This window comes from Blennius ocellaris (assembly GCF_963422515.1).
Source record: "Blennius ocellaris genome assembly, chromosome: 19".
Taxonomy (NCBI): domain Eukaryota; kingdom Metazoa; phylum Chordata; class Actinopteri; order Blenniiformes; family Blenniidae; genus Blennius; species Blennius ocellaris.
The window spans coordinates 23649152-23665622 of NC_137668.1; the positions used below are offsets into that span (position 1 = coordinate 23649152).

The 16471-nt window shown below is 42.5% G+C and overlaps 1 protein-coding gene across 1 annotated transcript in view; it reads left to right on the top strand.

The window, feature by feature from the left end:
* The window catches only part of reck (reversion-inducing-cysteine-rich protein with kazal motifs), a 56563-nt gene that overhangs the window by 14918 nt on the left and 25174 nt on the right, over positions 1-16471 (top strand). The window contains exons 2-10 of the mRNA XM_080514671.1: positions 4446-4504; positions 9776-9850; positions 10460-10496; positions 11438-11523; positions 11610-11657; positions 11818-11851; positions 12491-12688; positions 13410-13674; positions 13759-13932. Of these exons, the coding sequence (XP_080370797.1) occupies positions 4446-4504; positions 9776-9850; positions 10460-10496; positions 11438-11523; positions 11610-11657; positions 11818-11851; positions 12491-12688; positions 13410-13674; positions 13759-13932 (976 nt within the window). The remainder of the gene's footprint in view (positions 1-4445; positions 4505-9775; positions 9851-10459; positions 10497-11437; positions 11524-11609; positions 11658-11817; positions 11852-12490; positions 12689-13409; positions 13675-13758; positions 13933-16471) is intronic.

Sequence of the window (16471 nt, forward strand, 5' to 3'; positions counted from 1 at the left end):
CTATAAATTCTTGGTCTTGGGATGATCAGGTCTTGATTTTTGACTTAGGCTTGGTTCCTGAAGGTCTTGGACTTGGTCTGTGAATGTTCTTGTCTTCTTTTTAACTTGGTCTCAGTCCCTTAAATCCTTGGTCTTGATCTTGGTCTTGGAACACTCTGGTCTTGGTCTTGGAACACTCTGATCTTGGTCTTGGAACACTCTGGTCTTGGTCTTGGAACACTCTGGTCTTGGTCTTGGAACACTCTGGTCTTGGTCTTGGAACACTCTGATCTTGGTCTTGGAACACTCTGGTCTTGGTCTTGGAACACTCTGATCTTGGTCTTGGAACACGCTGATCTTGGTCTTGGAACACGCTGATCTTGGTCTTGGAACACTCTTATCTTAGTCTTGGTCTTGGAACACTCTGGTCTTGGTCTTGGAACACTCTGATCTTGGTCTTGGAACACTCTGGTCTTGGTCTTGGAACACTCTGATCTTGGTGTTGGAACACGCTGGTCTTGGTCTTGGAACACGCTGATCTTGGTCTTGGAACACTCTTATCTTAGTCTTGGTCTTGGAACACCCTGGTCTTGGTCTTGGAACATGCTGATCTTGGTCTTGGAACACTCTTATCTTAGTCTTGGTCTTGGAACACTCTGGTCTTGGTCTTGGAACACTCTGATCTTGGTCTTGTAACACTCTGGTCTTGGTCTTGGAACACTCTGGTCTTGGTCTTGGAACACTCTGATCTTGGTCTTGGAACACGCTGATCTTGGTCTTGGAACACGCTGATCTTGGTCTTGGAACACTCTTATCTTAGTCTTGGTCTTGGAACACCCTGGTCTTGCCTCGGTGTCAGGTAAAGTGGTCTTGGCCACAGCACAGTCATTTAGCCGTGTCCCAAACAGCCCGACGAACCCGTCGAACCTCCGCCGGAACACAGGAATCACCATTGCGGCCACATGAAAGACCCCATCCCGCCCCCCCCCCCCGAAAAGTTCAACGTAAGGGTTCAAAGCGAGTTCCAGCCGTGGTCCTAATTGCCGCCGCACACTCTCCACATCACACGCATGCGGCGCAAGCCTGCTCTTCTTTACTGCATCAAAGATGAGTGGAAGAGACGCAGTGATGGAATCCAGAGCTGCTCACACTCCGGCCCGGCCTCACGCACATGAACACGCTGATAAGCCTGGTGTTGTGGTTCTCATCGGCCTCCCCTCTGGCTTTCAAGTCCCCCTAATGCCTGCCAGCAGTGGTCAGTTTGGGGGGGGTTGAGGTTGGGGGGGGGTGGAGGAGAGTGCCAGCTCCAAATAAGGGTCGAGACACGCTGGGAAGGCGATTCAACCAACGCTTGTTGACAAAAGAAGAATGTAATATTTGATCAAATACAGATGTGAGAATCACCACGTATCTGACTTCCACTTTCAAAACCTCCAATAATGTGTTTTGTTGGGGTTTTTTTAAATTGTGTGGGTTTCTACAATTGGCACCAATAATATCGTTTCGTGTGAAATTTCTTTGAAAATGAGGCATTGACCAAACTTTGGTATCTACTGCGGAAATATCTTCAGTTTTTTTAAACTACTTTGACAACAATTTTTAAGAATCAAGCATAACCCGAACTTCAATATGAAGTAACTTTGTTGAGCGACGAGTCATTTTGAGCTATTTTAATTGTTTTAGCTATCTTTGCCCATTTTTACAATAACACCTTGTTCAGCTATTTTTTTATTTTATTTTTGTATGTATTATTTTAATTAATAATTTTTTTTATTTATATATTATTTTATTCATTGATTTGTTTTAATATGTTTTTTTATTAATAAAATGTTATGTTTATTAATTTTTTTATTCAGGCCTTTTAAGATATATTTTACCCTTTTTAACCAGTTTTAGTGTTTCTTTAAGCAGTTTTGTCCAACAATTTGTCATTTTAGCCATTTTAAAGGTGTCATATTATGCTGCAGCTCTGCTCTGGCACATGGCACCACAAGAGGAAGTACTTCCTCCCCTTCCAAAGTATGGGCATGTGTGGGCGGAGCCAGTCCAGCTCACACAGACACAGCAGATTGTGAATGCAGCTCCTGTGATCCAATATTCCAATGGAGGGAAAATCAAGAAAAAGCTGGATTTTTTGTGACGTTTTTGGACGAAGGAAACTGTGAAAATGTGAAAACGCTGCATAATGTGACACCTTGAAAGCTTTCAAATGAACGTTTTAGCAGCAGGTCGCCCACATTCACACTTTCCTTCGTTTGTATTTAACCCTGGTTTATTTTCTAAAGCGGTAACTCAACATTTCCTGATTTTAAATTTGTCAGTAAGGGAGCTGACGAACAATTGTCTGAGTTTGGGCAGTTTGTAGTTTTGGGGGCGGGGCTTAGCCACAGCTGGATGGCTGCTTATTGGTGATTGGTTGGTGTGGCTGGACGTGAAAATGACGAGCGTTGTTGTGTTTTGTCGTCGCCCACGAAGGCGGCGGCGGCGAACCGCTGCTTTCAATCAGCGACGAGCTCGGCTCTGAAAACACTTGTACGTCTTTAGCGGCGGCGGCGTCTTTGTCCCCGGTGAGCATGTGGCCTTGGTTACGCCCAGTGAAACGGCGTCTCACTTCCACAGCTGTGTGACGGCAGACGGCGGGGGCCATGCCCTTACATGGCGACTGGATCACAGGGTTTAGAAACCGTCCCCGCTGGTGGAAAGAAAAAAAAAAAAAACCCACTGTTTGTACTTCCCACCGCCGTCGATACGTCGGCTAACAACACCTCCTCCGACGTGTGGCCGGCGGCTCTTAAACAACGCCGGGGGAGATGAAAGCGTCGCCGGCCGGACTGTGTGTCATCCGTCACGGCTGTCATAACACTTCAGGGAGCCGCTATGAGCGTCGCTTTTCCAGGACGAGCTTTTGGAACAGAACCAGCTTTTATCTTCAGTCTTGCCGGAGCGGATCAGACGGACCGGACTCCCGGCCCAACGAGCGTCAGACAACATTCATGCCGTCTCTTTAGAGTCTGACCAGGAAATCCAGGTCCGTCGTCACGAAACCCTATTAAATCCTTCAATCGGTCCATTTTCTGCTTCTAACTCCGGCATCGGGTTCCGATATGAACGGAATTCACGGATGGGAAATTGGCTGGACCTGAAAAGTCATTTTACACGCAAATTCTTTCAGGAGAATTGGGTTAGAAGGTCTTTTTTTCACATCACTGTGGAGAAATCCCCCGTTTTTCAGGTGTAATACCGACGAATTCACGGGTTAAAATCCACTCTCAGTCCTTCTGGTTTCAAGTCATCTGGGCTTATCAGCTCTACTAAAAGCACTTAATTTGTATTTTCTTCATTTTATATTCACACAGAGTAGTTTTACAGTCCTTTAAAGTGCTAATAAACAGGTCCAGGGGAGTCGTACCATCAATAGAACTGCTAACCCTAACCCTAACCCCAGACTGTGTGTTGTGAGAATAACGCGGCAAACAAACAAAGATAAATGTGGGAAGCAGATTTATTTGGATTGGGATCTTGAAAGGCTGCAACAGACTTCAATAGGATCCAGTAATAATTCTGTTGTACTTGAGGAAAATACAACCGCTGCAGCTTTTGGTGTACAAGAAGTTCATCTGAATTGAAAAACAACAGTCCTTTCAAGTTTCACCAAGTTGGAAATTAGATTTTGTCGTGAACAATTTAGTGCCAGATTGAAGATTTTAAATGAATGTTGATCTTAATTCCTGGTTTATAGATCACAATCAGATGTGAGGCTGAAAGAAACGTTTTGAAAACATGAATATAATAGAATCAAATGGAATAGACACTTTATTGTCATACAGAATAAAACTAACAAAACCACCAGCAGCTCATAAAAGACAAAAAGCAAAAAAAAACCAAAAAACTTAAAAAAAAATATATATATTCAATTTAAAGTAAAGAAAGGTCCGAAAAATCACTTTATAAAAGTTTTCCAACAGTGATATCTGCTGCAGAAGTAAAGAAAGTTTGTCATCTTCCTCACTTGATTGGTCTACTTTGTTTGATTTTCCCTTTATGACATCATTGGGGGGAAATAACCCCTCCCACTGGTAGTGGACATTCTCTTTGACCATCCCACAGGTAGATGGTCTCCGCCCTCTCAAATTACAAGTGGCCGCCATTTTTTTTTTCCCCCTCCTTGCAAAACGTGACCGGAAAACGCGGCTCATTAGCATTTAAAGGCGCAGACGCATCCTTTTCTCGGTAGAACTTCCTAGAGGGGCTTTTAGACTGGCTGGATTTAAGACCGGTTGTGAATTTTGGGGAAATACATTTTTAATAGAACGTTGTTGGATCTCTAAGAACGATGTGAAATTGTTACTAAAAAAAAACAACAAAAAAAAAAACTATGATATGAGACCTTTAAATGTTCACTTTGTCTTCATGTGTGATCACTGACTCTTCTTTCTTTCTTTCTTTCTTTCTTTCTGTGTCTGCAGATCCCTCCTGCTGCCACCATGCTGCCGAGTTCTCACCATGCAAAGAAGCTTGTGACCAGGTACACACACACACACACACACACACACACACACACACACACACACACCATTATGGTCGGCCCATGAATGGAGGTTTTTTGAAGGATGGGGTAGGGGGGTGCTTGGTTGTCCAAAGTGGGGGGTTTTTTTTGTTGTTTTTTTTTATCTCCGTGGCTCTTTGAAGTGTTGAATGAAAGTTGTGTGTCCGCCGCTTGAATCGGGAGCAGGTGACACTCCGGCGGTCCCTCCGAAGCCCTCGTGTTCTCCTGAAAGCGACACAAAGGAAACGTGAAAGGAGGAAGAAAGGGGGAAAAAACACGCAGGACCGAGAGCTGAAATCCCGGCTCGGCTCTTAGCGGTTGAAGGGGAGGAGGAGGGGGGGTGGGGGTGACATCATCATCACCACCCCCCCCTCCTCCTCCTCCTCGGATGGAGCATGAGAAGAAGCACGGTGGCCTCGGGTGACCCGGTGAAGGGTGTGGCGGTTTGTCGGGCTGTGAGGTGGCGGGTGTTCAGCCCCACGTCGGGACCCCCCCACTGGACCGGGTTCAGAGGGAAGCTGCCTGGTCGCACCCAGAAAATGAGCGGTTCCACAAAAAGCTTCTGGTTGTTTTACTGAACCGCAGCGGCTCAAACGATCGGTTTCCGCTTCCTGCACGTGCGTCAATAAACCAGAAAGTCCTCACACCTTTTTTCTTTTTTTTTTTTCCCCCTTCGTTTGAGACACTAAAACAGATTGAAATATGTTTAATCCTCAAGTCTTTAGTTTCAATAATCCTGCAAATCTAAAAGTGGTGGATGAGTGATGAATATATCCTGATATTGACTGGTTGGGATGAAGGAAATAAAACAAATATGAAAAATAAAATCCAATGTTTTTTTTTCCTCTTAGAGTTGTCCATAAACTGTGTGGCATGTAGCATATAGCATGGAGCATCGCTGGTTTGTGAGCCAAAAGCTCTTTAGCATGTAGCATGTAGCACTGCTGGTGTCTGAGCCTGAAAACTCTTTAGTGTGTAGCATGTAGCATCGCTGGTGTGTGAGCCCCAAATGGGTTTAGCAAGTAGCATGTAGCATCACTGGTGTGTGAGCCCCAAATGTGTTTAGCAAGTAGCATGTAGCATCGCTGGTGTGTGAGCCCCAAATCTCTTTAGCTAGTCGCATGGAGCACTGCTGGTGTGTGAGCCCCAAATGTCTTTAGCAAGTAGCATGTAGCATCGCTGGTGTGTCTGAGCCTGAAAACTCTTTAGTGTGTAGCATGTAGCATCGCTGGTGTGTGAGCCCCAAATGTGTTTAGCAAGTAGCATGTAGCATCGCTGGTGTGTGAGCCCCAAATGTGTTTAGCAAGTAGCATGTAGCATCGCTGGTGTGTGAGCCCCAAATGTGTTTAGCAAGTAGCATGTAGCATCGCTGGTGTGTGAGCCCCAAATCTCTTTAGCTAGTCGCATGGAGCACTGCTGGTGTGTGAGCCCCAAATGTCTTTAGCAAGTAGCATGTAGCATCGCTGGTGTGTCTGAGCCTGAAAACTCTTTAGTGTGTAGCATGTAGCATCGCTGGTATGTGAGCCTCTAACATCTTTAGCATATAGCATGTAGCATCACTGGCGTGTGAGCTCCAAATATGTTTAGTATGTAGCATCACTGGTGTGTGTCAGCCTGAAAACTCATTAGCATGTAGCATCACTGGCGTGCGAACCCCAAATCTCTTTAACAAAAAGTTTAATAAATAGTTTTTCTTGATATTTTCAATAAAGACTGTTCTTTAATTAACTTCTCAAACTTAGTGAAAGTACCATTAACAGTTATCTTCTCATGTCGCAAAACTTCATGCGAAACTTTCTGAAACTTCAGCTTTTAAAGGCTCAATGGGTTCGTTTGATCGGCCGATTCGGGCCAAAGCTGTTTCAGTTGAGGAAAGTCAGAGACGTCGGGCCTGTGGGATGAAAGCGTTCCCCCATCAGACTGACGTCTCGTCACTCGTCCAGCAGTGGAATCAGCTGTTTTTCACTTTGTTTGGACTGAACGCCTCGATTCCACATTGATGGACGCCGGGTTCCTCCCTCGTCTGTTTTTCCTCTCCGAGGTGTTTGATGAGGTCCCGCCGGATCCACGCCGCAGAAAGAGCCCGTCACTTTATCCACCTTTCACAAAGCGCCTTGCGAAACGCGCCGGCTTTGTGGACATTTCTCTGATTATCTGCCAACTCCGTCTTGAGTTGTATTTTTCTGTCAGTTCAGCAGAAAGGCTGTTTAAAAAGGTGGGGGGGGGGAAAACTAAAGTTGCTGTTTGAAGTCGGCATTTGTGTGATTGAGTTTTCTGGGTTTCCAGCTCCCGGAAAAAAACCCAAACAAAACGGCAAAAAAAAAAACGCTTTTCGAACATTGGATAACAAGCTGATTGTGAACACCTGCTGCTCTGGAGGGAATGGAAACTCCTCTCATGAATATCGCCGTGTCAGCACAACTATTTGCCTCAGATATAAAAAAAACAAAATAAAAACAAGCAAAACATCTCACAAGATTCTGGATATTTGATGTTTAATGGCGTTTATTGGCCTGATTGGGTCAGTAGTTCAATAAATCCCAGTAAAACGTGAATCTTCTATACTTTTTTCCACTAACGGGAAACATTGAAAAACCCACGGTGGTGCTCTGAGCTGGTGAAAATGCAACTTTTTGAAAATGCTCTGTTTTTTTTTATTTAATTTTTAAATACAACACAGTCATTCCTAAGTGCTTTTAGCAGAGAAAATAACAAGCAGGTTTATTTGCGACTGTGGAAAAGAAAAACTCCTTCTAACAGGCAGAGACCTTTGCAGAAACCAGACTCGGAGGTGGCGGCAAGTACTTCTTCTGCACATGCTCAGTAGACGGACAATAGCAACAATCCGCCGTGTCATGACCGTAGATGTAAAACGGTAGACGCCGAAATGTAAATCACATTTGAAACACGAATAAAAAGGTCGGCTGGAATCTTTTTTTCCCCCTTCACCTCTCGTCCTCTCTGTCCTTTTCACCTTCCCCCGTGTCTCACGGTGTGTCGAGACGTTCGCACCGAAGCGTGAAGCGTTTGTTCAGCCCCCAGACCCGCCACGCCCCCCCCAACCCCCCCCCCCCACCCCGGCGTCTGGTTCACCGTCAACAGACTAACGGCTGTTTCTCACCAACTCTCCCCCCGGCGTGTGGACGGCAAAGACGGCAAAGACAATCGTCTGTAGAACAAAAGATGACGTAATTACCCCCCTCTCAACCCCCCCCCCCCCCCCCCCCCCTCCTCCTCCACCCCTCTGTGATGTCATCAAATAACCACAACAATCAGGAACTACAAGCTGCAGAAGCTACTGACACTAGCAGGAGCAGGGCTATAGACCTATAGAACTAGAATTATATACAGGCTTGCAAGTTGGAATCTACTTCTAAATTTCTATGTGCTCTGTCTTCTGCGTTTTTTTGGGTGTGTTTGGTGAGTCGCAGCGCCCCCTAAAGGCCTGGAGCCTCGTGTTTAGCCGAGTTCATAGTGACGTGTGGACCGAGGTTGTTTTTTTGTTTTTTTTTTAAAAGATCCGTTTTTCTCGTGGTGTGGACGTTCCCTCAGTTTTACACCAACGGTGTTTTAAATCACTTCAGTGCAGCTTGGAGCCTCGGATGAAAAAGAAGCCGACCTGCAGGAATGCAATTTTCCCGGCAGTCCTGCTACAGCGGAGCCGTAAATCTCACTCTGTTTTCATGACTTCACACTTCAGCCAGAGACGGCTGGCGATGGCTGCTCCCTCCCAGGCCCTCGCCTCGTGTTCTCACACTGCGTTTGGCTGAGAGTGTGTGTGTGTGTGTGTGTGTGTGTGTGTGTGTGTGTGTGTGTGTGTGTGTGTGTGTGTGTGTGTGTGTGTGTGTGTGTGTGTGTGTGTGTGTGTGTGTGTGTGTGTGTGTGTGTGTGTGTGTGTGTGTGTGTGTGTGTGTGTGTGACTGAGTACATGGTGGAGCTCACGGCCTCACACGATCCTCCGTGATGGGAAAACAAGACCAAAGGTGTGAACACACTTGGCAAAGGCTGAAGGTGCTATTGATGCAGCGCAAGAAGAAATGTGTTACTACATAATAACAGACTGGAGGCGTAACAGACGACACAGTGATGCAGTTAGACAACGCTGGAGAAGTGACAGAGTAACATAAAACTCATAAAACTCGAGATGTAACATGAAAGTCATAAAACTAAAGATGTAACAAAGTAACATAAAACTCATGAAGCTAAAGATGTAGCAAAGTAACATGAAAGTCATAAAACTAAAGATGTAACATAAAACTCATAAAGCTAAAGATGTAACAAAGTAACATGAAAGTCATAAAAGTAAAGATGTAACAAAGTAACATGAAAGTCATAAAAGTAAAGATGTAACAAAGTAACATGAAAGTCATAAAAGTAAAGATGTAACAAAGTAACATAAAACTCATAAAGCTAAAGATGTAGCAAAGTAACATGAAAGTCATAAAACTAAAGATGTAACAAAGTAACATGAAAGTCATAAAAGTAAAGATGTAACAAAGTAACAAAACTAAAAATGTAACATGAAACTCATCAAACTAAAGATGTACCAAAGTAACATAAAACTAAAGATGTAACATAAAAGTCATAAAACTAAAAATGTAACATGAAACTCATAAAACGAAAGATGTAACAAAGTAACATAAAACTAAAAATGTAACATGAAACTCATAAAACTCAATATGTAACAGTAACAAAAGACTAGAATTGCAAAGCTTTCTGAAAACTAACAATCTTCATGGAAACGCTTTATGGACCCGCTTCTCAGAGGCAAGCTTGTCAACAGGCAAGGCAGGCGGCTGCTTGGGGCTCCGGGCCACTAGGGGGCACCCAAGACCTGACAAACCTTCACTTTCCGACTTTGTTTTTGTTTTGTTTTGTTGGTTTCAAATTATTTCTAAGTCTGTTTTAAGGCTTGTCCCTTTGGAATTCATGACAGCAACTAGAGCGGGCCCTCGGTAGAGCACATAGGCTTGCTAACGCCACATTTGTCACCATGGTAACCAATGGATTCTAATGTTATTTGCTCCACCACACCACTGACCACGGACTTCAACTACTGTCTTCAATCCAGACCTTCATTTATGCTGCTGGTTCACAATAATCCATGTTTTTATAAAAAAATGTGTTCGTGTATTGAGAGGACGTCATAATTTTTAATAAAATCTATTCCTTTGTGGGAAGAACCTTGTTACGACTCAGCGTTCCCGAATCCTTTTGAGTCATTTTGTGTGTTTTGCTCTCGCTCTGCAGCTCGCCACGATAAAGAGTGAGTCGCGTCTGAAGCATCTCCTCCAGAGGTTACCTGGCTACTGTCCAGAGTCCATGGTGAGGCCGCTCTCCACATCCTACAACCCTGACACATTCTCGCTATGAAAATGTTTATTGTGACCATAACGGGGGACGAGCACTGCGAAATGGGCGACGTATAAAGCTGGGAGGAGTTGTACTCCTTCATAATTTCCAGACTATTGACCCGCGCCTGAATATAAGCCGCACCCACGAAAAGAAAAATGGAAATGTCAAGAGTTACATGATGCACCTGAACGCATCACCCATGAATAGGAAAAAAGAAGTGACTTATAGTCTAGAAATTACGGTAATTTTAACTTTTGGCCAGTCATCAAGTTTAAGGCCATGTTTACACAGACGCTGATCTCCTTTGATGATGAAGTGCCTTTCATCTGCTTTGTATGGGACATTTTTCCGCAGCTTATTAGGGATTTATTCGGAAACGGTTTGTCGTTAACGTCCCAAAATCTAATCTATTGGTCCTTGGATGATGACAAATTATCCTTGAAGATTTCATGCATTTCGGGTTAAAATACATAAATACAAAAAGATAAATAAATATATAAATACACACAGAAGAAAACACCTTCTTGACCCGGCTTTGGTTGGTGAATGTGATGACTTGATTTCTCTCTGTTCTCTCAGAATGAGCTGTGGACGTGCATCAACTCTACACTTCCAGGTAAAACCAACGTTTTAACCAAGAGGCTGCTCCGCCTCCACCCGGGGTGGAGTTCAAACACGTCTCGGATTAATGACGAAATATTGAAACCGCCACTTCCGACTAGTTGAATCCGTGAGAAGAGCAGAAATGGTGCGGCGGATTAAAGTCCAGTGATTGGAGGCGTTTCTGCACCGCCTGCCACCTTCCATTAATCCATCCCTTCTTTTCTCTTTGAATCGCTGCCAGATGAACACATGAAGCCAATAATGCAGATTGCTCCATAGAAATGAATGCATAGTGCGCAAGTTTTCTATTCTATTCTATTCTATTTTGTTTTATTCTATTATATTCTTCAATCAGTGACTCAGCAGATAAAAACAGCTAAAGGAGGTAAAACCGCCAGAAGAGCTGGAATTTCTATAAACAGGTTAAAGGAAAAATGAAAGAAAATTGGTAATTGGTAAAGAAAAATGGCCAAACTATTTCTTTTTTGTTAAATTGCGAATAGAGCTTGGTTCAGGAATAGGGGGAAAAAACGGAGTAATTGAAAATGGGAAAAATAAGAAAAAGGGAAATAAAAGAAAAAAGAAAAACGGGGGGAAGAGGGACATTTTTTAAAGAAATAAAATGTGGAAGAAAAAGAAATGAATTGTAAACAAAAAAATGTAAAAAGAGGAATAAATGGGGGAAAGGGGAAAATGGAAAAGGTTAAAAACAAGAAGGAAAAAGGAGAAAGAAAAAGGAAATGGGAAAAACCAAAAAATTTGAAAAATTTAAAAAAGGAATAAAATAAAGAAAGGCAAGGAAAAAGTAGAAGAAAAGAGGAAAGAAAAAAATAAGTATAAAATGTCTAAAATTATTAGATAAGCAGCTGAAGAAGCTCAAATAGCCAAGTATAAAGTAACTAAAGTGGAAAAATTACAATATATGTGTGACGGTGGCGTTTGATTGGCCTGCAGGAGTGTCCAGGAAGTCTGACGGCTGGGTGGGGCTGGGCTGCTGCGAGCTGGCCATCTCGTCCGAGTGCCGGCGCGAGTGCAGACAGGTGAGGCGGAAAGGAGGCGGGGCTTAATCACACCGCCTCTTCTCTGCCGGCAAACGCTCACCTGCTTCCTGTTTGTCCGTCCGCAGGCTTCCTCCAAGAATGACATCACCAAAGTGTGCAAGAAGGTGACGGAGGTACGGCGGGATTCTCTTTTCTTCATGGGCTCTGAAGTGAACCAGAGTGTTTTAATGTCGTTTAGGAGGAAGATGGTTGTTGTTGTTGTTGTTGTTGTTGTTTCTCTTCAGCAGGTGACTTTATCACCGATCACATGACTCTTCTTCTCCTCCGTTTCAGAACTCCCTGTACAGCTGCATCACCAAAAATGAAAGTAAGTGCAGATGAACGGAGATCCACGACTCGTCTCTGCTTCCAGACGACACAAACAAACAAACAAACAAACAAACAAACCTCCGAAGGACGATTTTGTTCTTAGAGTTTCTCCGACTGCTGGTTGTTGATCGAAGGCTTGATTCTTCTTGTTTGTGTGTGTGTGTTTTTGTTTCTTTATGTTTTTGGGTGTGTTTGTTTGTTTGTGGTTTTTCTGTTTGTTTGCATATGTGTGTGTTTGCATGTTTTTTTGCATGTGTTTGTTTCTGTGTGTGTGTGTGAGCATGTGTGTTTTTGCATGTTTTTATGTTTTTATGTTTGCCTGTTTGTTGTGTGTGTCTGCATATTTTGTGTGTGTGCGCGTTTATTTGTTTGTTTGTGTGTTTGTTTATTTGTGTGTGTGTGTGTTTGCATGTTTTTTGTTTGTGTGTGTTTTGCACATGTTTGTGTTTGTTTGTTTGTGGGTTTTTGTGTTTGTTTTTTATGCGTGTGCGTTTGTGGTTTTTTGTGTGTTTTTGTATAACTGTGTGTGTGTGCGCGTGTTTTTTTGTGTGTTTGTTTCTGTGTTTGCTTGTGTGCTTGTCTTGTTTGTTTTGTGTGTTTGCATGTTTTTTATGTGTGTGTGTGTGTGTGTGTTCAGTGGGCTCCACCTGCTGCAGCTACGCGGGCCGCCACACCACCTGCAGGGAGTACTGCCAGGCCATCTTCAGGACGGACTCCACCCCCACCGTGTCGCAGATCAACGCCGTCAAGGATTACTGCCAGAGCCACAGCGCCCAGCTGCTGGGCTGCGTCAGCAACTTCACCAAGTCCTACCCCATCCGCAGCCCCATCGACAGTGAGTGACCGGCTCCACCTCCACCTCCTCCTCCTCCACCTCCTCCTCCTCCACCTCCACCTCCTTTTTTTTTTTTTATGTCATTCCAATGTGCTTTTATAGAGAAAATAGAAAAGCCCAACATATCCACGTGAGCAGCAGGTTTGTTTGCGACTGTGGAAAGAAAAACTTCCTCTAACAGGAGAAACTTTGTAGAAACCAGAGTCAGAGGTGGAGGAGAGGAGAGGAGAGGAGAGGAGAGGAAACATACAATACCCTTGTTCGTGCTACATACATTTTTTTTCTTTTTAATAATACAGTAATCACAGTGATCTAAATATTTTCCAACTGCCATGAGATGAAACCAGCCTGAGCAACAACAGAGCAAAAACCTAAATAATCACAACAATTATAACAGAAGCAAAAACAAAAGGACATAAAACAAACAAACAAACAAAAACAGGAAGGAAAAAATACAACAACAACAAAAAGCAAACAACAACTTAATTTTGATAATTAACAGAACAATCTCGTCAATGAGGTGTGTGTGTGTGTGTGTGTGTGTGTGTGTGTGTGTGTGTGTGTGTGTGTGTGTGTGTGTGTGTGTGTGTGTGTGTGTGTGTGTGTGTGTGTGTGTGTGTGTGTGTGTGTGGTTTGTCCTCTGGATGTGAATGGAACTGTTGTGGGGGGGTCCACCTCCACCTCCACCTCCACCTGTGTTTGACGCCTCCATGTGTTGCAGGCCTGTACTGCTGCGACCGGGCCGAGGCCACGCACTGCCAGGTGGCCTGCCGCCGGATCCTCCGCACCATGAGCACGGAGCACGAGATCATGGAGGGCCTGATCAAGGAGTGCGGCTCGCAGCCGCTGCCGCAGGAGCCCATGTGGCAGTGCTTCCTGGGCAGCGCCCACCCGCCCTCCCCGCCCGAGGAGGAGACGCCGCACGCCGCCAAGATGGACTGCGCCAAGCTGCACTGCTGCTCCAAGGCCAACACGTCGCTGTGCAGGTAGGGAGGGCGACACGGTGGTGGGTGGGTGGGTGGGGTGGGATGGTGGAGGCGGTGCTTGACGGCTGTGCTCCGCCGCGACAGGGACATGTGCCAGGAGATCAGCACCAACTGGGGCAGTCAGACGTGGCAGGACTTCGACCAGCTCTGCGAGTACAACCCGGTGGAGACGGAGCTCATCAACTGCCTGGCGGACGTGATGGAGCCGTGCCAGCTGGGCTGCAAGGACCTGGGCTACTGCACCAACTTCAACAACAGGTCAGTGGGACTCCGTCGCCACGGAAACGCCCAACAGTGACCTGAAAACAACCTGCTGACGACCTGAAAACAACATGATAATGACATGAAAACAACCTGATAATGACATAAAAACAACCTGATAATGACCTGAAAACAACCTGATAATGACATAAAAACAACCTGATAATGACATCAAAACAACCTGATAATGACATAAAAACAACCTGATAATGACATCAAAACAACCTGATAATGACATAAAAACAACCTGATAATGACATCAAAACAACCTGATAATGACATAAAAACAACCTGATAATGACATGAAAACAACCTGATAATGACATAAAAACAACCTGATAATGACATAAAAACAACCTGATAATGACATAAAAACAACCTGATAATGACATGAAAACAACCTGACAATGACATAAAAACAACCTGATAATGACATGAAAACAACCTGACAATGACATAAAAACAACCTGATAATGACATAAAAACAACCTGATAATGACATGAAAACAACCTGATAATGACATAAAAACAACCTGATAATGACGTGAAAACAACCTGATAATGACGTGAAAACAACCTGATAATGACATGAAAACAACCCAATAATGACGTGAAAACAACCCGATAATGACATAAAAACAACCCGATAATGACATAAAAACAACCTGATAATGACATAAAAACAACCTGATAATGACCTAAAAACAACCTGATAATGACATAAAAACAACCTGATAATGACCTGAAAACAACCTGATAATGACATAAAAACAACCTGATAATGACATAAAAACAACCTGATAATGACATAAAAACAACCTGATAATGACATAAAAACAACCTGATAATGACATGAAAACAACCTGATAATGACATAAAAACAACCTGATAATGACATAAAAACAACCTGATAATGACCTAAAAACAACCTGATAATGACATAAAAACAACCTGATAATGACCTGAAAACAACCTGATAATGACATAAAAACAACCTGATAATGACATAAAAACAACCTGATAATGACATAAAAACAACCTGATAATGACATAAAACAACCTGATAATGACATCAAAACAACCTGATAATGACATAAAAACAACCTGATAATGACATAAAAACAACCTGATAATGACATGAAAACAACCTGATAATGACATAAAAACAACCTGATAATGACATAAAAACAACCTGATAATGACATAAAAACAACCTGATAATGACATGAAAACAACCTGACAATGACATAAAAACAACCTGATAATGACATAAAAACAACCTGATAATGACATAAAAACAACCTGATAATGACATAAAAACAACCTGATAATGACATGAAAACAACCTGATAATGACATAAAAACAACCTGATAATGACGTGAAAACAACCTGATAATGACGTGAAAACAACCTGATAATGACATGAAAACAACCCAATAATGACGTGAAAACAACCTGATAATGACATAAAAACAACCTGATAATGACATAAAAACAACCTGATAATGACATGAAAACAACCTGATAATGACATAAAAACAACCTGATGACATAAAAACAACCTGATAATGACATGAAAACAACCTGAAAACAACCTGATAATGACATAAAAACAACCTGATAATGACGTGAAAACAACCTGATAACAACCTGAAAACAACCTGATAATGACATAAAAACAACCTGATAATGACCTGAAAACAACCTGATAATGACATAAAAACAACCCGATAATGACATAAAAACAACCTGATAATGACATAAAAACAACCTGATAATGACCTGAAAACAACCTGATAATGACATAAAAACAACCTGATAATGACATAAAAACAACCTGATAATGACATGAAAACAACCTGATAATGACATAAAAACAACCTGATGACATAAAAACAACCTGATAATGACATGAAAACAACCTGAAAACAACCTGATAATGACATAAAAACAACCTGATAATGACGTGAAAACAACCTGATAACAACCTGAAAACAACCTGATAATGACATAAAAACAACCTGATAATGACCTGAAAACAACCTGATAATGACATAAAAACAACCCGATAATGACATAAAAACAACCTGATAATGACATAAAAACAACCTGATAATGACCTGAAAACAACCTGATAATGACCTGAAAACAACCTCAAAACGAACTGATAACCTGAAAACGACCTTAAAATGATTTGAAAACAACCTGAAAACAACCTGATAATGACATAAAAACAACCTGATAATGACCTGAAAACAACCTGATAATGACATAAAAACAACCTGATAATGACATAAAAACAACCCGATAATGACATAAAAACAACCCGATAATGACATAAAAACAACCTGATAATGACATAAAAACAACCTGATAATGACCTAAAAACAACCTGATAATGACATAAAAACAACCTGATAATGACCTGAAAACAACCTGATAATGACATAAAAACAACCTGATAATGACATAAAAACAACCTGATAATGACATAAAAACAACCTGATAATGACATAAAAACAACCTGATAATGAC